Source organism: Lissotriton helveticus, chromosome 11 (genome assembly GCF_964261635.1).
Source record: "Lissotriton helveticus chromosome 11, aLisHel1.1, whole genome shotgun sequence".
NCBI lineage: Eukaryota > Metazoa > Chordata > Amphibia > Caudata > Salamandridae > Lissotriton > Lissotriton helveticus.
In genome coordinates this window covers 1,005,922,270-1,005,946,650 of record NC_136072.1, presented here as the reverse complement: position 1 = coordinate 1,005,946,650, position 24,381 = coordinate 1,005,922,270, and the positions used below count along the sequence as shown (strand labels likewise).

The 24,381-nt window shown below is 46.4% G+C and overlaps 1 protein-coding gene across 3 annotated transcripts in view; it reads left to right on the top strand.

Annotated features, from left to right (window-relative positions):
- UNG (uracil DNA glycosylase) overlaps nt 1–24,381 on the top strand; it is a 61,178-nt gene that overhangs the window by 20,248 nt on the left and 16,549 nt on the right. For all 3 annotated transcript variants that reach the window (XM_078667395.1, XM_078667394.1, XM_078667393.1), the window contains exons 3-6: nt 4,478–4,573; nt 8,859–8,956; nt 9,554–9,642; nt 17,555–17,733. In XM_078667395.1, the coding sequence (XP_078523521.1) occupies nt 4,478–4,573; nt 8,859–8,956; nt 9,554–9,642; nt 17,555–17,733 (462 nt within the window). The remainder of the gene's footprint in view (nt 1–4,477; nt 4,574–8,858; nt 8,957–9,553; nt 9,643–17,554; nt 17,734–24,381) is intronic.

Below are 24,381 nucleotides of genomic sequence, written 5' to 3'. Positions count from 1 at the left end.
AACCACCGCATTAAAGTCCCCACCTAAGATCAGGGACCCAGCCGGGAGATCAAGCAACACCCGCCCCAGATCAGCAAAAGTAGTCGACTGTAAACCTGGAGGAACATAAATAGAAACCACGGTAATAGTACGACCCTCCCACCGCCCTGAAATCGCCACATGGCGTCCCCTATCATCAATGACAGTGGATTCCACCTTAAGCGGGAGAGCAGTTTTAACAAGGATCCCAACTCCACGAGATCCAGAGGAGAACCCAGCATGGGCAACCAGACGATACCCCTTCCTATTCATGGCGTGACACGTATGCCCCACCAAGTGAGTCTGTCTGAGTACAGTTTCAGGCGGCTGTTCTTCATCCATTCGGCGACGTTTTTCATCCCTTCGTGCAGGCTCGTTCTGGCGGTGGCGGGGTCTTTGGTGAGGGAGAGAATCAGTTGGGTGTCGTCGGCATAGGAGATGATGTTGAGGTTGTGCTGGCGTGCGATGGATGCAAGTGGTCTCATGTAGACGTTGAAGAGGGTGGGGCTGAGTGATGATCCTTGTGGTACGTCGCAGATGACTTTGGTGGCCTCGGATCGGAACGGGGGGAGGCGGACTCTCTGTGTTCTTCCGGCGAGGAACGAGATGATCCACTCCAGTGCCTTCTCTTTGATCCCGATGTTGTTGGGCTAGAGTGCGGTGGCAGACGGTGTCGAACGCTGCAGAGAGGTCCAGGAGGATGAGGGCCGCTGTTTCCCCATTGTCGAGCAGGGTTCTGATGTCGGTGGCTGCGATGAGGGCGGTCTCGGTGCTGTGGTTGGCTCGGAAACCGGACTGCGAGGGGTCGAGAGATCCGTTCGTCTCGAGGAATGCTGCAAGCTGACTGTTGACGGTCTTCTCGATGACTTTGGCAGGAAAAGGGAGGAGCGAGATGGGGCGGAAGTTCTTGAGGTCGGTGGGGTCCGCTGTTGGTTTCTTCAGTAGGGCGTTGAGCTCGGCATGCTTCCAGCTCTCCGGGAAGGTGGCGATGTTGAAGGAGGTGTTGATGACGTCCCGGAGTTGGGGTGCGATGATAGAGTCGGCCTTGTTGAAGATGTGGTGGGGCAGGGGTCGGTTGGAGATCCGGAGTGGATGGTGTTCATCGTGCGGGCTGTGTCTTCGGTGGTCACTGTTGTCCATGTGCGGAGGGTGGCGGTGGGGGGCGTTGGTTCGACGGTTGGGTGCGTGGGTGGGGCGTCAAAGCTGTTGTGGATGTCGGCGATCTTGCGGTGGAAGAACGAGGCGAGAGAGTCGCAGAGATCCTGTGAAGGAGTGATGTCATTGTTGCCGGTGCTGGGGTTGGAGAACTCCTTGACGATGCTGAAGAGCTCCTTGCTGTCGTGGGCGTTGTTGTCCAGTCGTTCTTTCAGTGATTTCTTCTTGGTTGTGCGGATGAGCTGGTGGTGCTTGCGGGTGGCGTTTTTGAGGGCGGTCATGTTGTCTGTGGTCTGGTCGAGGAGCCAGGCTTTTTTCGAGGGTACGGCAGTTCTTCTTGGAGTTCTTGAGTTCTTCGGTGAACCAGGAGGCCTTCTTGCTTCTGGGTCTGCTAGGAGGGTTCTTCAGTGGTGCGAGGTCGTTGGCGCAGGCGGTCAGCCACTGCGTGAAGTTGAGGGCTGCTTCGTTGGGGTCCGTTGTGCTGGCGGGTGGGTTCTGGCTGAGGCAGGTGGTGAGCTGGTCGGCGGTGATCTTGCTCCAGCTCCTGTGAGGGACCTGTTGCGGGTGGCGGTTGGTCGTGGTTCTTCTGAAGCTGAAGTGGACGCAGCTGTGGTCGGTCCAGTGAAGTCCGATGTAGTGGCTGAAGGTGATATGCTTGCTGGATGAGAAGACGGGATCAAGCGTGTGGCCAGCGTAGTGGGTGGGGGTGTTGACCAGTTGCTTGAGTCCGAGGTTGGCGAGGTTGTCCAGCAGGGCGGCGGTGTTGAGGTCCTCTCAGGATCCTGTCGGGCCGGCAGGGTATCCAACCAATCAGCCACCACTTCAGGCTTATCAAAAAAGTACACCCTTTCGTTATATTCAATCCTCAATTTGGCAGGAAAGAGCATGGCGTACTCAAGGTCCATCTCGCGAAGTCCCCTTTTCACACCCGGAAAACTGAGCCGCTGTTTCTGGACCATCTGTGTGAAGTCCGGGTAAAAACTGATGGAGGAGTTTTTAAACTTCAGGGGACAACCCGCACGCGAGGCCTGAAGGGTAGCGTCTCTGTCCAGAAAGTTGAAAATACGTGCTATCAGAGGCCGCGGCGGGATTCTATGGGTCCGTTCCACTATGAAAAACTTGCTCAGTCCCTTAGGTGCTAAATGATTGATGATAAGGTCCTCAACAAAAAGGTCAGTAGCTTGCTCCTTTTCCGGAACACCAATAATACGGATGTTGTTCCGCCGGGCCCGTCCTTCAAAATCCTCCAGGCGACGAACAACCATGTCATTAGAGGCCCCAAAAGTACGGACTTTGGTTTGTAACTCAACAACGTCGTCCGTAAGGCTCAATGTTTTAATATCCAGCGATTTAACCCTTTCATTGGTTTTTGTGAGGTCCGTCCGGAACAAATTCACATCAATCGCCACCGTATCCAACTTGTGGGCAAGAGTCTCCATTTGCTTTCCGAGGGAGGACTGGATACCATCTATGGCGGCCATCACATCCTGCAGCGTCTGCTCCACCACCGGGGTCGACGAACTCTTTGCCTCCTCCAGCAACCCACCGGTTCCGCTGGGCGACCCCCGAACCTGAGCATAATGATCCATGATGTTGGTTTGGGTATAGCTGCCCCTTCTGGTGTTCTTCACCCTCTGCTTGTCTCCCTCAGGTTTGCCCGCCATGTCGGGACAGTATCGAACAATGTCCCAGGTAAAGGCGAGAGGAGGGGAGACACAGCAGACCGAATAGGGAGAAACGAACAAATTCCACACCGAGGGACTGCCAACCAGGGCGATAGAGCGGCAGGGGGGCCGAGAGAGCGAAAGTCAGTGGGGCGTCGCAAGTCCGGAGACCACAGCGATAACCAAAAACTAAAGTGAAACTAAGCTGCACCGTGGCTCCTCACTGCCTCAAGCCGTTGTTGTTCAATTATGCCCCGGGCACCATGTCAACTCGGGCGCCGGGCATCCAGCAGACGAAGGCCGCAAACTTCTCAGCCCCACAACTCCGGCCCCCGGGGTCCAATCAGGACGGCGGAAACGATTTCAGGATCACCGGTGGTTCATCCGCACAAAGATGTCAACTGCAAACAGGATAAGTGACAGGATATATTCGGGAGGTTACGAGGGTCTCGGGAGCCCCTTGCTCACGCGGCCATCTTGGTTGCGCGCGAAGCTCCTCCTGTTGTAAGTCTTAATCACCCACAAGCTTGATGTTCCACGTCCTCCTATATAACATTGATGTATGGAGTGTTGTCTCTCTCATTTGTGATGTTTTATAATTGGCCTCAAATATGTTTTCTATGAAAATGGTTTTAACTATATGAATTTTATTTGTGATATGGTTTCTGCAATTTATGTATCATTACACAGATTGTATTCAATTGCCTTTTGGGTCCTTTTAAGATTGAGTAACTCCTGTTAGTTGATAGTGGAGTGAGTTGGCTGGTGATTTCTCCAAGAGAATTCTTTCGTTTATTATATTATTTTCCTTATACCCTGAGAAGTGTCTGTTCACAGGCACTTGTTGATAAATCAGCATAGACCCCCTAACCACACACCCAGGCCGCAACAGTAAAGGCAAGGCTTCCTCTACCTGGCCATTTTTATTTGCTCTTGGAGGAAAAGACACCACTATTCTTATTAGAGCATCATCAGCAGTTGTACGTCCACTGGAGGTTCAGAACATGCAGTTTGATCTTTGCTTAAAGTAGAACCGGAGCCAGGCAAACATTCATTATGCTTTGAATGCTATATGAAGAATATTATATTCTTAATATGAAGCAAGCAACGGGTGTTGTCTATTTTAGCTGCTACTCCTCTCTTCTTGCGTACAAAACCAAGAATGCAGAAAGGTTCCAACCACCTTACAAATGCAGAACTGGGTTAGGAAACACTCTAACCAAAAGCCCATTCTGGAGCCCAGATTTCAATTTAAGGCAGCAGCCACAATGTGGTGGTAGTGTTCTGCAAAGAATAGCAGTATTCGGCAAAAATAGGAATTTTGAAGAAGGATCTTTGTACTGCAGACTAAATATGGGACATTGTAATAAGAAACAACTGAGATTTACGATTTGCATCTTTTAGCAAAAAGGAGCCTATATCCCAACAGATTAGTTAGATCAGAAAACAGTTTGATGCCATTTAGGATATATTCACTTTAATTTGTCTGGAATATTAATTTAGAATTATATTTGAATACAAGCTGTGACTATATTAGACATGTGTCCTGTGTTACACCTGTGTGGCTTTCATTATACTTAACACATAAATTGATCTTTAATTTATTTTCTGAACATTTTCTTTACTTTTTTCTGCATCAGTTGTCTACATTTGTTGCAGAGGAAAGGAATCGATGCACTGTATACCCACCTCCTCATCAAGTCTATACCTGGACTCAGATGTGCAGTATCACAGATGTAAGTTTTAGTGCGTTACCTGGATGTCTTGAATCATAATGGCTTTAACTTTGTACACTGTTTTATTAGAAATAATTTGAATGAAGACTTTTTTTCTTGACTATATTATCTCACACGCCGGGAGCATTTAAATATTTTCATCAGTTTGAGGCTGTTTTTCTTTAACATGCACAGTTATTCAGGCGTCATCTGATTTCTTTAATATTTTGCAATCTGAATATTAATTTAATTTTAAGCTCAGCTAGCACAACTTGCAGCTTTGTGAATGAATGGATCTTTAGGACACTAAGTGCCCGATTAAGAGTCTGGTGCCTTGGACTGCCAAACTCGTGCGGCCCCGCCTGTGGTGGTCTCTCAAACCCCTCATTATGAGACAGGTGGTCGGATCGCGACAGCCCCGCCACAGCCACCAGGAAACTGCAGTTCCATGGCGGTGTAGAGGCATCTATATGATGGACGGAACCGCCGCTGTCCTGCCCAGTATATTGGGAGTTCCTCTTCGCCAGGGTTTTCATGACCATTCCTCCTCCACGGAAACCCTGGCAGAGAGGAAAAAAAGAGGGCCCTAGTGTCTGCGCCCTGTGGATGCACACCGGGGCAGGACATGTGACCCCGTGTGTGGATGCACACCAGTTCCTGCACGGCATGGACGTTGCAGTCCATGCCGTGCAGGAACTGTTTTTGGCGTTCCCATTGGAGTTCCTGTTTTTGGAGGCACTGCCGTGGGAAAGCCCCAAAAAAAGCCCACCAGAAGGGAGGAAACTCCTAATCTGGCGGGAGGCCCGACCACTGCTTTGGCGGTGTTGTAGCTGGGCGGACCCAGCGCCGCACTGCCAAAATCATAATCTGGCCCTTAGTGTTATTATTTTTGTGGGAACACAAAGTTGCTGAAATGTTACAAAGACATACTCAAACACAGTATACTAACTGTGCCGAGATGAATGTCTGTTCAAATCTGTCCAGTCCATTGATATCTACTTTATGGTACCTGTTTTTTTTAATGAGCTTTATTGAGTTTATGGTACCTATCATTTTTTACGTTGTGCTTGTTGCACTTGGCCCTTTTTACAGGGTCATCCCTAAACGTTTTGCCCTTCTTCTGCACTTTTCTCTGACATTATGTTGGTGGTTTTAGGCCTCTGGGCACTTTAGCTCTGCTGTCCAGTGTAAAGTACGTGCGCTCTGTGTTTTATTTGGTAAGATTGGCCTGCCCTCCCATAGGAATACATTGGGGATTCCCTGATAAGTGTCTGAGTGGTAATTCCTGTGTAGAGCGGAGCAGCGTAGTCGAGTTTAGTATATTTGGAATTGTAATAATAAATGCTGCGCGATGGTGTGTGCAGATATTTTTTGACTATTTTAGAAATGCCACTTTTAGAAGTTGGCATTTCTGTGTGCTATGTGTCTGCCTGCCTGATGGGAATTGCAAGTCTGGCTTTTGAGTGACAGGGGCTGGGAGGTGTGTGTGGCTCCAAGAGGGGCAGGGTGAGTCAGCACCAGACTGAATGGGACATCTGCTTTAGGAGGAGTAATCCCCTGACCCTGAATAGGTCTGTACCTAGCCTGTACAATGCTGGCTCTGCCCCCTGTGGTGTGTCTGATCACTGAGCCCCTACCTGACAAAGGGGAAGAGGAGCCTGGTAAAGAAAGTGCTCCAATTACCCCCGAACCAGTTGCATCTGGTTCCCCCAAGCCCTTTGCTGCAGAACAAAGAGAATCTGGGTATAAGTATAGGGGCTGTCAACCCATGAATTTGTGCTGTTTCTGGACTTGCTGGGGGCTTGCTGCTGCTGAGGGCCCAGGAGGAACCGCTTTGAGGGCTTGCCTCCCTGCTGGAGGGCCCTGTGTGCTGGTCTTCCTGGGCACAGCTATGCCCCATGGACCACTGGACACTTAGCGCCTCGTAAGCGCTGTGCTTTACTTTTCCAAAGAGCAGGGACGTGGGGGCCCTGCAGCGCTGAGCTGCTCTTCAACTCCAGGGAATCCCGGTGTGGGGATTTCCCCTCAAATTGCAGTGAAACCGAGCGGGAGCCCACCCGGCTTGTTGAGCTAATGACAGCGGGTGACCACCCTGCTTTATACTGTTAATGATAGCGGGAGCTCACCCCGCTTCCGTGATGTATTTTAAATGCAGGTGTCCACCCCGCTTCCGGGATGTACTTTAAATATGGGTGCCCATCCCGCTATTTGCTTTTATTTTAAAAGCGGGAGCCTACCCCGCATTACTGCCGTGTGGCGGGAGCCCACCCCGCACTTTGAAATCGCCGAAGGAAATCACCGCCGCGACCCGGGGAAGAGGAACGCCGCCAGAGGAGGCAACCTTGCCTGGATGTGGGCTGGTCCTGCAGTGGAGACAGGAAGTCACCTCAGGCCACAGCGGGGCTCCCTTAAGCTGGTGGGAGTCCCGGGTGAAGCGCGAGTAAGGCAACGTGCTGAGCAGGGCTCCCGGGATCCTAAAGAGCCACGCTTGCTGCAGAGTCCTCGAGTAGCGTGGGCTCCCCATTCACCGCCGAGCTTGCCTCAGCCACACTGGAGGAGATGAGAGAAGCCTGCACCAAGCTCCGGTGAGAGAGGCCTCTCTTTTGAATGGTTGGGACCGGCTGACAGCCGCGGCCGGCAGTGGGATTACCTGCAGGGCGGTGACGTGGGGAGAGTGAGGGGCAGGGTGGGGGGTAGTAATGTATGGATTACGGAGTTTTACAGGTAAGTAAACATTTAAATAAATAAAACGAATTTCGTTGCGCGCACAGCATCGCATTTGGGGATGCTGTGCACTCTACGAAATTCGTTTTATTTATTAAAATGTTTACTTACCTGTAAAACTCCGTAATCCATACATTACTACCCCCCACCCTGCCCCTCCCCCTCCCCACGTCACCGCCCTGCAGCTAATCCCACTGCCGGCCGCGGCTGCCGGTCGAGGGTCCCCAGGGCACCGTAGTGTCTAGGCATTTCCCTCAGCTGCCCCACCTGACAGTGGGTAGCTGCAATGTGGGCATATTTGTCGATGGCGCGCCCAGAGTGGGCCCAAAGGGCACAGTTGTGCCCGTGCCTCCTTGTTTGGCTCACAGCTGTACCGCCGTGGTGGACAGCTGCAACGTGGGAGTAATCTTTGTGATAGAGCCCCAGTGGGGGCCCAAAGGGTACAGTGGTGCCCGTACCTGTTAGATTATTCCTCAGTTGCGCCGCCGTAGCGGGCAACGCTTTGCACATTTATTTTAGAGAGCCCTAGTGGGGACCCACCAGGAGGGCACAGTGAGTGCCCATGCTCACATTTGGTTTCCTAGCTGTACAGCAATTAGTGACTCCTGCAACGTTAAGGTCTGCGCAATTGCGCACTTGTGAATTCTGCTGCATTGACAGTCCAAACCCTGACATTATGGGCATAGGGCATTTGAGCCCTCTGAGAAGGCCAGTTGGCCAGGTGGACTGTGTTAGTTGATAGGGCGCCTGGCCCTAAATATGATTAATGTGGTGAGCAGGAAATATGATTATCCACCTCTACGATGCCTCTACTGTGGTTTATGATTGAGTTTATCTGCATCCTGTGGTTTATGCTTGTGAGGTTTTTCTCTACTGTGATTTATGCCTCTATGATTTAGAAGGTTATGGTCGAATATGTTTAGGCTTGAGGTTGGCGCATAATGTATTTGACGCCCAATGTGATACTGATTGCATACTGTGATTTATGTTACAGGATATAATGCGGAGCACAGTGTTTTGCCAGTAGTTACTGGTTGTGTTCTATATCTACTATTTTCACTTTGTGATGGTTCTGACAGTAGCCCAATTGGCCCTGTCATTAGTATATAATCCCCCTGTAAATATTGCCTAGTGCCAGGTGGCACAGTGTATATTGTGTGATTACTATTGTAATGTGTTTATGATTCTACAAAGGCTATTTTTATATATAACCTTGTGTGGAGTTCCTTTTTGGGGGGTGCCTAGTATGTTGCTGCTGTGAGTGTGTTGCACAAATGCTGTACGCACTGCCTCTGGGATAAGCCTGACTGCTTGTGCCAAGCTACCAAGGGGGTGAGCAGGGGTTATCTTCCGCGTGCGACTCCCTTGCCCTTACTCGAACGGTGGTTTCTGCCTGGCTTTGGCACAAGCCTTAGCCAACCAGAAACCCCTTTTCTAACAGTGCTCACCCCTCTTTTAATCAGCTTCAATCCTGCCAATTATCAAGTGCCTTTTGCTCAAGAGCAGATCCGATGCATTCAATGCAATTGTATTCTCAGCGACTATCTCTAAGCCTTTTATAATCTATTTCTTTTTGATTTAGGTTAAGGTTGTTATCCTGGGGCAGGATCCATACCATGGACCAAATCAAGCTCACGGACTGTGCTTCAGTGTGCAAAGACCAGTGCCACCTCCCCCTAGGTATGTATTCATTTTGTTGGTAGGAGCACTTATGGGGACACAAGCTGTGTGGTGCAGATATCTATCAAGATACATATTCGGGCAGCCACATTTAACTTTTATAATCCATTTTATGCACTGCAATGCCTACCCAAGGAACATAGTTAACTAGCAATGCAGATTTTTGTGTTTTTTTGGTACATAATGTAGTAATTTCGTAATGTTTACTGCTATGGGTTCCCCTGTTATCCCAGTTCAGTGGCACTTCCTTCTTTTGTCTTTGGAAAGATCAAAGTTTATGTAGTTTGCTGTGGGTGCGCGGGGGGGGGGGGGTCAAAACTGATTTACAAGTTGGGCACACATCTAAACATCTAGCGTTAACTCCACGGAGCTGTTCTGTTGGTATTGTCGTCTTAATCTTTTCAATTTGAGCAATCGGTGGGTCATCTGGACTTTGTAATCAGTTACTGACTTCTTGTAAAGTATAAGGAACTCTGGCAAAACCTCTTTACAAGGAGTCGGTTTTTGCAGCATCGAGATTTTGGGTTTCTTTATGTGGTCGGTTTTGAATGTTCTTTCTTTTGTATTGAGGGTCGATTTGTTTTTATTTCTTTGTAGCCTGGAGAATATGTACAAGGAGCTGGCTACGGATATTGAGGGTTTCACTCATCCCGGGCATGGTGACTTGACAGGATGGGCCAAACAAGGTATTCAGCCTGATTGGTCATGATGCATAATTCTAGGGCGCAAGCAGCGGCTGAAAGATTGCTGTCTTAGACGTATTTCTGTTATTAAATGTTTGGCATTGTAATAGTATTAAACCTATTGCTGTGCTAGAATTTTCTGTTTGATTTTGCGCCTCCCTGTGTGCTTAATGACAATGGTTTGGCATGCTTTCGAGCTTCAACATAATTTGCACAATATATTTGCATGTTGGTATGAATTAAGTACAGACACTGGTACAGCTGCGCTACTGACTCAGATGGTTGGTAGTAAGTGGTTTATTAACAGTGGAGTATATAGTTTTAGTTTGCTATACTCCAGTGGCAGTGCCCTCTCTTCGTATTTCTTAATTTCATCCGAAGTTGGACCATTTTTGGAAATGCCCTCAGTTTTCAATGCAACTTATGGGCTCCCATCTCTGATCAACTGCCATGGTATTAGTTATTCGATTTATTATATTGTTGCATGAGTTCAATTTTATTCAATGTATTCAGATCATAAAAAGCAATTGCAAAATGTGTATTTGAATTTGGGGCGGGTCCAACTAAATTGACCTCCTGCAAAGAAACATCCGGTGGTGGATGGATGGGGTTAAAAAACAGAGAATTGGTAGTGTGAGGAGGAGCCCGCTCCCAGGATGATATGATCAGGAAATTGACAGGCTATATAGCCGTCAAATGTGAACCTTTTTTTTTTTTTATAATCTTTTCAGGCATGGTCATTCTACTTTGAAGGCCAAATGTTTTGAAAATCTGGTGATTGCACAACCCAAAGTTAATAAATGCTGGCCTCGACAGCGAGATTATTTCAACATTTTGACACTTTTATTAGCATTAGATTTGCATTATCAGTCAATAAGACCTCTGTCCTTTATTTGTAATTTGAGTTGTTCATGCTGTAGCACGTGTTAAGAAAAAACGGTCCAATGTCCATCTCACAACCTCCAGTTTAGTTTGTTTCTAATATGTTCAAATAATAAATCATTTTGGCCCTCCCATTTTTTTCCTGAGACTACTAATTAGAGGAACAAGAGGACTGACAAAGCCATCCATTTTGACTTTTGTTTAGTAAATAGTTTTTTTTTATTATACTGTAACGCTCACAAGCTACTATATAGGCAGCAGTGCAAGCTTCTGTCACATTGTATTATAATTGCATTTGTATAGCGCTTACTACCCCTGACGAGGCGTCGAAGCGCTTTTTTCGGCGAGTAACACACTACTCTGGGACCCATAGAGGATTAGTGTTCAATTAGTATAGTGATACATGCAAGTACATTTTAATTGGTGTATAGGTTAGTCAGTTATTTGGATTCGGAAGGTTAGTAGAAGGATAGAAGAGGAAAAAAGGTTTGTATTTATATAGCGCTTGTTACCCCTGGTGGGGTGTTGAAGCACTCTACTCCCGAAACCCATAAAGGATTAGTGGTGAATTAGTATGGTGAAATATGAAAGTAATTTGAGTGGTGGATATTAGTCCTTTATTTGGAGTGAGAAGGATAGCGGAGGGATAGAAGGGGAAGAAAGGTTTGCTTTCATATAGCACCTGTTACCCCTGATGGGTGTTAAAGCGCTTTTCTGGCGAGTAGCACGCTACACCGGAACCCATAAAGGATGTGTCTGTGAATGTAGCTGGGTCCAAACTGAGGTGGTTATTTAGAAAACAAGGGACCCCTATCAGCAAACTAGCTATAACAAAGAGAATAAAACTAGTGAAAGAAAGTTATAGCTAGAAAACAATTTAAACAATTTCTACACCAAAGAATACCCTACTATATCTAAGGTATAGACATATGTATGACAAGCACCCTACAAAACATAATAGGCATAAAGCACTTCTATCGATTAGTTTATTTATTTATTCTTTTTATTTTTTTTCCAAACTGAGGTGGCACGGTGTGCAAAATACCATGCCGCTGGTAGACCAGTGGGTCTCCAGAACAAAAGATGGGTGCATTATCCAAGCTGTGCTGTTCTGGCACTAGTGTATCACAGGAGTTACAGGAAAGGTAATGTGTGGTAAAAATGAAATGAAATTGGGAATGAGCAATGGGAAAAAAAGGTATGAAAGAAAAGGGATGAGATTTATTTTTCACAGTGAAGTGCAACAATCTAAAGAAAGTAGTTTGTGAGTTCAGTGTTCAAAATATTACACTACTAGGGAAGAAATTTTAGATTCTGTTTTTACAGTTGTGTTGCTTAGAATCTTGTGTCTTTGAGAACTGAGGACGCAGGAAGTACGTCCAGGTGATTTTGGTGAACCATGATGATTTCTTAAGCAGCAATGCTGGATTTGCAAGAGGATATACTGTGTCTTTGTATGTGATATATGGCTTTACTGCTCAGCTACCCATGTCCCTATTGCCAGTGCAGAAAATGTCATATGATTCTAATTCTGAGACTGCACAATAACAAATTACACAGCTGTTTGCTAGTCATATTACATTGATGATGAGGCGGCTATGTGTGGTGGTGAGTAGTTGAATACTTGGTTCCAGTAAACAAACAGCACTGAGAGTAAATTCGCTTCAAGGGGGAACATTCTTCCTGTGCCCCCCCCCCCCCCCCTTTGAGGCGGACTCTTCTTTTGAAATTCCACCTTGTTCAACAGTTCCTCCTACCTATGGTTTTTGCATCAAAGCTACTAGATTTCTTCTACCTGCTAACCACTTTTCTCAAGATACATGGTAGGATCCACTGAGCTGCCTTAAGTAGCTCTTGGCACGCCAGCTTGAATTAGTGATCTTTGCAGAAATATCTGCTGCTCCATATTTTGTAGGCTCCAATAGCCTCTTTATTAGGCTGTTCTCCAGCCCTCTTCTGCAGGTCTCTGGCAAAGACTAGAATTAGTATTCTTATTGGTTCAAATATGGAAGCAGAATGCCTCGAAACACCTCATGGTCTAACCTATGTACTCTCTTCGCGGTCTTCTTTTACCCCCCTCATTAAATGACTAAGCTCTAAAGCCTACCTCACTTGATCTTCAGCTTGCCTTCAGTTCTAGGGCAGCAGCACAAAATAGTCCGGAGAGTTATAAGTTCAGAGTTGGGAAGTGTAGGCGATGTGCTCAGGGATATAGACACTTCATTCTTCGGCGCTGCTTGAAGGAACCCTGGAGCTAGGTCAGGCCTTTGTTCTTGCAGACCACAACAGCCCTACTTGCAAAGGTCTGGATTAAAACCAGCCAGCATGTCCATAAATCTTATTAAATCTCCCCCCCCCCCCCCATCCAGGGGGTTAAGAAAGGGGCTGGGGCTGCAAACAGTTGCTCCAATTGGATTGGAGGACGGGTCTGAAGGGGTGTGTAGTCCTTTATCCACGCATTCTTACTCTTTTAGGTTCCACCATTTTGTTGCACTCAGCCATGTCTTTGAGAGACTGGGATGTTCGGTGTCACACATCCTTTGGCGGGAGTTAGATAAGACTGCAGGAGTGGCAGCATTCGCATTGGGAAGGGTAGATGAATGAGAGATGAGTTACACAGTATAAAAATACGCTGAGGGTTAAACAGTCTAAAAGATGGAAATTCCCCAGTCGTCCCCTTGCCTCTCCTTCACAGTACACATAAAGCAGTAAAACAAACCAAGCTGTGCTTTTTGCAGCCTGGCTGCATATTACTGCTGGTGCTTTTCAATTATTCCCCTTTTTAGTTTACATTTGCGCCTCTCTGTGTCACCTCCACATTACTCTAGATTCAACTTCACAAGCCAGCAGGCATACATCAGGTGCCTTTCCTCAATATCGGATGGAAAGGGGTCTACAGTGCGGGTCAGGTATGTAGTGCAGAAGCCCCGACAGCCATGTATCACTTGCCACGCAATCCCCACTGCACTCTTGTGGTGTGGATATATAAATAAACTTCGGAACTCTAATCAATTTGACATTGATTCATACACAAATGTTTTTAAATGTGGATCAATTTGAAACAGCAGCAAACATTTTTTTTACTTGCTGTTCAATTTAATATACATATGGAACATACAGATTTGGGCCATATATTTGGAAGCAATAACATTGTATTTCAACGATGGAAAGCTTGATACAATGATGCTTCTGTCAGACGTTGGACAGTGGGCTGACACCTTAGGTAGTGGGGTGTGGATCTCTAACCTTGAGGGGCACCAACACTGTGAACTAATGGATAATGCACATAGAGAGTGATGTGCCACCAATAAGACCACCACTTCCATTTGTAAATATTGTATCTCTTGTGGTCTGTGTCCACTTCACCTCGGGTTCGCTTCCCCATGTTGTGGGTTGGTCCCTGGAGCATCCCTCACCGTGCAGCACTCTACAGCAAACCACTGATTTCATGTTGCGATTGATCCCTGCACATGTTCATGTGCAGCACAGCATAGGGCACCAGGTGCTTCCGCAGCCTGCCCTGCTTGGGAACTCCTTTTTCATTATATCTGAAGGTTCCGACGTTTTACAGACGGTCGCAAAGTTATTTACAGAGCTTGAGGCTGCGTGGGAATGTATTTCCATTAATTGAGCTGTTAAAGTGAAATTACACGAGATATGTAAATGATTCACCTCTCTATCGTTTTTGTTTGTTGTGCCTCTTTCATGTTTATTGTGGCTCTATCCCTTTTTTAGGTCTCGCCCTGCGATTGCAGGCCAAAGGCCTGCAGTCGCAGAGCGAGACTATTGTCATCATTCCGGCTTTCAAGGACTCAAGGGGAGCCGGAGAGGACAACAGACTGTCACGCGCACGCAGCAGCAGCCTGCCAGGATCAGGTCACGCGCTCCGATTCCGGCAGGCTCTTCACAACACACATACAGCCCCCCCCATACACACACACATACATACATACAGAACCCCCTCCCCTCCCGCATACACACACGCCCGCATACACACACGCACGCACACACATAGCAGAGAACCCCCGGCACTTACACACACATCCCCTACCTCGTCTCGGCGTCTTCGCGCTCCCTTGCCCCGCTCCTCTGGTGTGCGCGCGCACCACTAGTTTCGATTCCCGCGTCGGCTCCTCTGTGGTGCGCGCACCACAGGTTTCTATTTAAACAGCCAATCAGGAGGCAGAACTCCTTGCAGACATGCTCCCTCTCTGGTCCGTTGTCATTTTTAACTGCGTCATGTTTACCTTTGTCTAGTCCTTCTTTTATGTCTTTGTCTCTACACCCTTCCACCAGTTAATCTTTAGAGTAGAACCTTTTCTTGTCTGTGTTGCTATTATGATGTATCGCAAAAAAAAAAAACTAGAGCGACAGCTAGTAATGTAGCGTGGGCCTGCACTCAGTGCCCCATTGCGAGTGGGATTAACCTCTCGGCAGAGAAAGCCTTCCTAAGATGGCCGCTAGGTTGCACTCGCTCCTTAACCAAGCCTGGCGTCGAGCCCGGTGACGGCGTCAGAAAGAGACTCCAACCAGCGCCGTTCATGGTGCAAGATGGCGGCCTCAGGAGGAGAGTTTCATGCAACGTGATCAAGTTATTCGGCAATTAACATTGGTGTGCCGACCAGCAGGGATCGGTAGAGCCGATCCCGTGCCTTGCCTGATAGCCCAATGCCTTCGAGAACTTAAATGACAGGTAATGCTTAACTGAAGGAAGCGTCGCGAACCACCGTGGCACAACTGCCTACATTCACACGCTTAGATTGTGGGATTTAGATAATTGAATCACAACTGTCTGTTTAATATTAAAGCGAAACAGTGGCAACGCCGCGCTTGACCATACTTCTTTCAATAATCCTTCCTGTGCATTGTCATTTCATTCAAGCAGTCAATCTGGCACTGCTTCCTACTTAGAACAACATGATACTTCTGTGTAACCAGGGACTGGAGGCAGCGTTATGAGTCCTTGGATTAAAAAAAAAAATGCAAATAATGTTTATTGTATTAAAGACAACACCCCACTTACTTTATTTACCCGGGACTATACATTTAATGTCTTCAGTGACCCTGTGACCTAGTAGACATTGGTAACTACACAGCTCCAGCGAGTCTCGTTTTTGGGGTCTAGCAATTTGACGCTGTCACCAATACTCGCAACTTCTATTTCCACGATCATAACTTTGTATGTACTGTGTACACGTTACCTGGGGGGTTGGGGGGGTATACATACGCTCCTTTTCTCCTGACATCATCTACGCATCTCATACGTCATCACCTTCCTTTCCATCTGTCTTTTCACTCTGCCCTGCTTGTTGGGTCGAGCAACTGCATTAGTCTTGCTTGCAAGACACACTTGCATACAGAAAAGGGCTTGGAGCCTGCCGTTTGCTTAACCTTTGTTCGCTTGCCTGGCACATTTCTTTAAAGCCTCATTTGTCAAGGCAGGCCTAACATTTCTGTTCTTCTCTGTGGAGCAGGAACGAAGCACTGCTTGATTCAATTCAATCAGTGCTCTCCGATGCTCCCGACGTGAGTGAGGTACTAGTTTGTTCTTTTAATTTTTAATGGCCTGCAACAGAATGCGTGTGACTGGCAAAAACGTGCCCAGCAGGACGAACAAAATTGCAAAGATTTATTTTCTATGGTTAACTTTCTTTTACTTTGCCAAGTCTTCTTTTCTCACTTTGTACTCACGTTTTCTTTTGTTTTTGATTGTGGGTGTTGCTCTCAAAAGATGAGGATTATGTTATTGTAAAGCAACATTGTTTCTTTCTTATGTGTAATTTCTGAAATGATGCTTTAACACATAATCTTCAGTACACCCCAATCTGCCCTACTCCAATTCATGCCACCTCAGCCCACACCAATCGTCCCCACTCAATACATTCTACCCCAGACCAAGCCAATCCACCACCCTACAATTCTCCCAAGCTATCCCACTTAAATCTGCCCCACTCCAACCTGCCCTTTCTATCCCAACCAGGCCTTTCCATCCCAACCAGGCCTTTCCATCCCAATTCACCCCACCCCAATCTACCCCAAGCTAATCCTATCCACCTCACTCCAATCCAAAATAATCTGCCCCACTCCAATCCAAAATAATCTGCCCCACTCTATTCCACCCTACTAACTTTTAGCAATGATGGACAGCAGCCACAATGGTGTACAACATGGCAAAACCACATTGCCAAAGCCAATAGTTCTTGTATAGGTGAGAAGCATTAGCAAAGCCAATAGGTGTTCATTTTTCTCCTCTCTACATATTTGTTCTTGGTGTTTTTTTCTTCTTATTGCTGTCCCTCTTTTTCCATATGACTGTCCAGCGAATCGAGAACATGACAAAAAAAAGAAACATTGAATTGAGCTGTCATAGTTAGAAGTATAAATGATTATCGCCTCTGAAAGCTCGAGATCAAAACAAGCTTTGGCTGGGTTGTATGATTAAGTGAAAAATGTAGCTTAGATGTAGACGCTCTTAAATCTGAAACCTCTTGAGTGTTCCGTCCTAAAAATGCGTTGTGGAATGAGCAGGAGTCGGATCTCTGAATTCAACAGGTATATCGGAAGTATTTGTAAGACAACCAATAATTTGTCAACTCCAGTCTTGACGTCATAGTGAAGTACAGTCACCTGTTTTTCTGCATCCTAGGTGATCTCTACTCTGTGGGAAAGGTATAGCTCTCATATGGCATTGCCAAAGTGGGCAGACACCTTGACTACCTCTGCCGAGGATAAACTCCGATCCACATTATGCAAAATAACTCACTAGAGGGAGATGATCAAGAGCAGGATAATGTTTTGCCTAAATTGTATGCACATACAACAACTTGCACAAACCATACATTTTATTTGGATCGTCATCAAGTATTGGAGACAGGCAGCATTTTAAGAATGTTGCACCTGCGTGGTATTTATAGATTTTGCAGTAATTATGAAAATTAATTTACAAACCATATATGTCTGTTTGAAAATTGGTGTAATACGGTACTTGATTACTAATTTGGTTCTCATTATTATGTATGTTTGTGTTCTCCAGGAGTGCTCTTACTAAATTCTGTGCTCACTGTTAGAGCGCATAATGCCAACTCCCACAAAGACAGAGGCTGGGAACAGTTCACTGATGCTGTTGTATCCTGGCTGAACAAGAACTTGGACGGGCTGGTGTTCATGCTCTGGGGCGCTTATGCACAGAAGAAAGGCAGTTCCATTGACAGGGTATTGATATATTGTTCTTTGCAGATTGTGTACTGAATACATGGCGGCTGTTGTCCACAATGTTAAATGTTTTAGTAAATCTTGCTTTTGTTTTTATGTGTTTATGGTTCTGAGCAGTCAAACTTGTATACTAAGCCCATAAGCGGGAACAGGCTTGTTCTTCGCTGAGAGGGCACAAGCATTGCATTTCCGTATACTGAAAATAATTGTTTGCAGCTACATTTTTCATCCATTTCCTTGTCTTTGAGTCCTAGGTGGGCATGCTACTTTAAGCACTATGCCTGTTACCAACATGTTACCCACCCTAAACAACATCTGGACTCCTATCCTCAAGTTTTCTCTTCCACAAAACAGCTTACCAGTCTACTTCAAACTTATACAAGCTATTACTTCCTGAAATGATCCTGCATCAAACCAGCAGCTCTACAAAGCATATACCCTAATTTTTTACTCCTCTGTCTGAGACGAGCTTAATTATTTCCCCCTGCCTTTCTAATAGCATGAGTCTGAAACCCAATGATCTGGGTCCAGCACTAGGGGCCATATGTATCAAGCTAATTAGCATTCGCAAAGGCCGAAATTCTGCTAATTTCGGCCTTTGCGAATGCTAATTAGCAAAATGGTATGTATGTAACATGTTTGATGCAAAATAAGGAATCGCAAAATTTGCTATTCCTTATTTTGCGATTGTACTTCAGGAATCAAATGCAATGTATCAAAGAAAAAATATTCAAAAAATGCCCATAAGGATTCGCAAATTACCACCAACTTCTAGTTGGTGGTAAGTTGCGAATTCTTTTAAAAAAGCTTTTTTTTAAAAAAAACAAAGGTGCCATATGACGCTCATACATGCCCTTAGGGCATGTATGTGCGCCATATGCCCCCAAATGTCATTTTCAGGGGTGCAGCAGGGTGTTCTTGAGACACCCCTGCACCCTTGAAAAAATTCCTAATTTGCGATTAGCAATTTGCTAATCGCAAATTGCCCCTTCATTCTATGGGCCTCCTGGCCCTTAGAAATGAATGGGTAATTTGCGATTAGCAATTTGCTAATCGCAAATTAGGAATGGTAAGGAATTGCTATAAAAAAGCGATTTTGTACATACATACCGTTTTGCAAATTCTAAATAGCGATTCCTTAAAAATCGCTATTTGGAATTCGCAAAACGGAACTATGATACATATGGCCCTTGGATCAGAAAAAGGAGTCTAAACTGATGTAGAAAGCATGTCCTTAAGTCACAAAAAAATATGCTTTTCTGGTATTGTTTTTCCAAGCACTAAATGATGAAATGTCCAAGCTTCTAGATCAAGCCTGTAAGACAAGAAATGTAACAATAAGTTATTGTAGAAGGGACATTGACTTAAAATGGATGAAAAGATGAAGCACGGTACTCCCACCTTGAGTCGTGCGGCGCCAAGGGAACCTCTGTCTCCAACTCTGGAACCCATCCTGGCCTTAGTGCCAATCCAAATAGAATTCCCAGGTCCACCAGCGATGCCACAGCAGACCCGGGCCTTCAAGGAGGTCATGCTGTGGATCTTTGTTACCCTACTGGATCCCTCTGCAGTGCCTTCAGGCTTTATGGATCTGAGGGGCTCTCGTTGGTCTCCCACATGCAGATTAGTTCCCGATGCCAACTGTGCCATTTGACACCAACTCCGACACCCATGCCCCACACAGCACCACAACTGACATTGGAGCCCTGAGCATAGATGCCAGCACTGACTCAGATGCCAAAGAGATCCAATAGTCCTTTCTCACTCGGTTGCAAATCTACCAAATAAATCGTCCCTTTGCATATTCTGATTCGGAGATGCTTCCACTTCATTACAATCTGCCTGACCCCGATGAAGATGATACCTCATAAGTTTACAATGAACACCTATTTTTTTACCTCCAGGATGCCAGTGATCTCTGCACCTCTGCAAAAACTGGCCTACACTCATCTGCTCCAGACACAGCCACATCCACAGAACAGTTTGCCTACTTTGCCATGTCATAAGGACAGCAAAGGTCCTCGACCTACAACTATCCACCAAAGAGGTGTCCTCACAGGGGTTCTGCTGCAAGGGCAGGTCTCACAGGGACCTCTTTTACCCTTCAGTCAGGTCCTCACTGCTGAGCTCCTGAACAAAACCAGGATCTTGCCCACTTGAGAACAGGCAGATAATGAGAAACAATAGACTAGTTATGGGTCACCTTGTTTTTTCTCCTGCAACACAGAAGAGTCTAGTGGTCCAAGTCTCTGCCAGTAGGCTCAACCCAAATGCTTTTCCAACAACCCTGTCACAGTCTGAGGGCATGGAGACATGCAAACTGCATGTTATCCTCTGCCAGCCTTGTCCTGTACTCTGTAAATTTCAGCAGTCTCTTGGGCCACTAGTCACATGCATTGTAGTACATAGTGGTGGTGGTGATCTTGCCATCAATCCTGTAAGATCCCCACCCTCCCTCTCCCCCTCCCCCGAACAAGCCTCCTGCAGTTCACACATGACGGGCAGGATGTAGTAAAGTTGGTTATTCGCTTAGGCTTGAACACTACTGACTGGGTAGGTAATGGATCAGAGTGGTGCTCCGGCATCATACTTGGATACGGTCCACGGGATCTCCAATGATGTTAAACAATCCCCTGATGGATATGCCATTTGATGGCAAACATCTCTTCAGAGACCAGGCATACTCTGCCATGGAGCACTTCAAAGAGAGCTAGACCACAGCGTGCTCCCTTCGACCAGCAAAACCTACGCAGCAGCTTAAGAACAATTTAGCCCCTTTCTTGTCTTTGGAATAGGGTTCCTGCAGAGGCCATGCCAGACTCTGCCTCTGCAACAGCAGACCTACCAGGCCTTTTGAGGCCGGGTTGGATCAGGCAAACAGGGTAATGAACTAGTCAATCTCTCCACAGCCACTGCAAAACTGCTTTAAATTGCCCCCCTGTGGCACACAGTCACCCGGTTGGAGGTCGGGTATCCTTTTACCTCCATGGGTGGCAGAGCATTACATCAGAGCAATGGGTGCATCAAAATGAATACAGCCACCCCTCTGAATATGCCTCCTAAACGCAACGCCTCCAGGAGGACCACTTGTCCATTCACAAAGGGAGGGTTGGGCTCTCTTGGAGAAGGAAGCTATATAGAGGGTGCTTACCTCATCGGTCTGGATTGGTTGTTGTTCCAGTTACATCCTGATTCCGTAAAAGGATAGAGGCTGCCATCCTACCCTTGACCTTCGCCGTCTGAACTTCAAGTACCAAAATGCTCACCATGGCCCAAGTTCAGTCCTCACTAGATCCAGGAGACTGGATGATAGCATTGGACCTGCAGGATGCCTATTTCAACATTCCTGTTCTGCAGTCCTACAGGTGTTGACTGATGTTTCAGGTAGGCCACAAGCACTTTTGGCTCTGTGCTCCCTTTCTGCCTTACCAGTGCACCACGGGTCTTCCTGAAAGTGAAGGTAATGGTCGCTGCACACTTTTGGAGGGTAGGAATGCCAGTCTTTCCATAAGTCGACAGCAAGTTTTTAAAGATTAGCTTGCCTCAAGTTGGTCGTGGACCACCTCTGACATCACTTATTTTCCTTCACCATGCCGAAGTAACACCTGACTCCTTCATTTGAGCCATCCTGGACACTTCTCTTACACGCCTTCCCTCCTACCCATTGCCCAAGGCAGGTGGCACATGCCGGCTGTGCCTTGGGATCTGAAGCCTCAGTGAGCTAAGCACCAGGGGATCCTTTCGGATTCCATCAAGGTGTAGGAGTCTGTAAAAGATCTGCAGTGTTGGGTGCTCTACCTCGCTTAGACTGCTGGCATACCTTTCCCCCTACTTCACCCAGAGCTAGCTGTCATGACAGATGCATTGTTGCTGAGTTGGGGAGGTCATTTATGGGAGATGGAGATTAGAGGACTCTGGTCTTTGGTGGAAACCCACCTCCACATCATCTTGCTGGAGCTCTCAGTGATTCGCTTGGCACTGAAAGTATTCCTCCTATCTATCAAGTGAGAACAGATACATGTTCTTATAGATGACACCATAGCCATGTGGTACAGGAACAAACTGAGTGGCATGTGTCTTGAAGGGAGAAGCTTTGAGCCTTGGGAGCTGGCTTAACGGTATCTCACTGGTTGTAGAGCACCGGGCAGGATCTTTAAACTCCAGGGCGGACAAACTTTGCTGGTATTCTCTAGTGGATCATGAATAGCGGCTGCACTGGGAGGTGGCAAAGGGCATCTTGCTGCTATGGGAATAACCATGACTCTATCTTTTTGCCACCTCCAAGAATGGGCAGTGTCAAAAATGTTGAACCAACAAGTTCCCAATGCAGTTCTCACCCTTGATACTCCTTACTTTTGGATGGGAGCTCAGGACGTCTCTACTCCTTCCTGCAGAAACAACCAGGCCCAAGTCTTCCTAGTGGCTGTGGACTGGGTGTGGAGTTTGTGGCGTACCCAAAATTTCTGACCTCTGATCTGGCTGCCCCCTCAGGGGGAGCTTCTGTCACAGCAACATGGCAGAGTCTTGCACGTGAGCCTGCACAACTTGCACCTCTGTGCTTGGAGATTTAAGCGGTGATAGTTGATGACTTTTGTTCTCACTTCCGAAGCAGTGTTCTCCTGGCAGCCTGGTGTCCCTTGACTAAAAGAGTCTATTCTGGACGCTAGAAAAGGTTTGTTGTCTGGTGTTCCTCCCAAAATGTCCTGCCTTTACATGTACTGTTTTCTGAAAATTTGGTGTTTTATCGTTTTTTAACCCAGCAAAATCTTTCTATGGATACAGTTCAAGGTTATTTTTCGGCTCTTTCTGCCTTTTTAGGTCTCACCTTTTCCATTCTGAAGGAATGGGAAATGGCGAGAATTCAAGTGCTCGAAATTCTCGTGAAACCACTGCTTTTTTCGTGCGGTTTTCATCGAGTTCACGTGGCCACAGGCACGCGCTTTTGGGCCATAAACTTTCCCCCTCCCCAGCCAGCTTTGCCAGCAGCATTTGCCTCATCAAAGGCTTCCGCTGCCCCGCCCCCCGCCCTCACTTGCGGCCGTGACTTCAAAGGGTGCCCCCTGCTTCAAGGCCATCAGTTCTCCAGCACCTCCCCTCTCTCTCCCCTAATTATTCACTGCTGGCCGGCCCGCACATCTGCCAACATACAAAAATAAAAACTGCATCCTCTTTACATGCCCTAAACATGAGTTCTTTGGTATGCTACTAATGCACATGGTGCGTAATTCGTTCAAATACGTTAACAGCAAGAAATATCTACAATTTAGAGCTTCTTTTTGCTAATGTCAGAGAAGTTAATATAGAAAACATCACTGATGCGACTGTGAACTCACAAAAAATGACTTGAAAGCAAAGCAGCATCCCATTTGAAAGGTGTACTATGAATGAGGTTCCCAATTTTCAGATTTTACTGATTTTTACAGATAAATATAGACAGAAATCACTGTGCATATATTTTCAAAAGTGGAAAAATACAGAAAATTGTGTATCTTTTGATTGACTCTCCAATCTGTTATTCATGAATTCCATGTCATTAGCTGTTCAGATTGCTACCATGGGGAGTTAAAAAACAAGCATTGGCATAGCCAATAGGTCTCGCTTTTTGGACCCTATAAGTATTTAGTTATGCAGCAGAATATCCTTGGTGCAACAACACCAACTGTTGCATGGCTAAACGCTTATAAGGTCCCAAATGCGAGACCTATTGGCTATGCCAATGCTTGTTTTGTTATATACCTGATCAACTATCTTTATTGAAATCCCCTATTGTGATGTGTTTTCTGAAAGGGCTGACTCCTATATGTTCCTGACAACATAATTTGTGATGCCTTGCGGGGACCACAATCTGGTTCTCACTTTTTTCATGTGCACTCTATTTGAGCCGGTGCACACCTGCTCTCTGACTGATCACCTTGAAGACTGCATTCCTCCTAGCTATGTCTGCTTGTTGCGTAAGCAAATTGCAAGCAGTGTCTGTCCAGCAGCCGTATACTCACGTCTTCCTGGGCAAACAAGTACACACTAAAGCAGCATTCATCCCAAAATTTGTCACACCATTGCACATAGGATACTCCACCCTGCCAGCTTCTACACATTGATCATACCAAGGAACATTAGGTGAGCGATCTGCTCTTTATAGGCCTCTCTGGGTCAAAAAAGGGAAAAGCTGTGTCGACATGAACAATCACCAGGTAGATTGTTCTATGCATCAAACTCTGCGGCCAAGAAACCGCCTCCAGAAAGCCTGCAAGCTCATTCCTGTAGAGCAAAAGCTGGCACACAGGGTGCAAGCTCAACACATCTGCGAGGCTGCTAAGTTTGCATCAGTCCACCTTTTAACAAAGTACTATTGGTTGGATAATCTGGTTTAGTGAGAAGTGCATTTTTCCCATTCTGTCCTATTGGAATTTCTGGTCTGTCATTCCATTGACCCACCACCTGGGGAGGTACTGCTTTGGATATTGATTGAAAAGGTGAGGAATCTATGCTTAGAAGTGTCCATTAGAAGAACAAGTTTGTCGCCTTTGGGAACACTTTATCTGGTGAAAACTGTACCTAACTGACATTTTCTCACTGACTCTACCCCCACCCTGTTTTACGGAATGGACTCTTTTGGTCCATGATAAGGTTCCAATGTAGAGTTTGCAA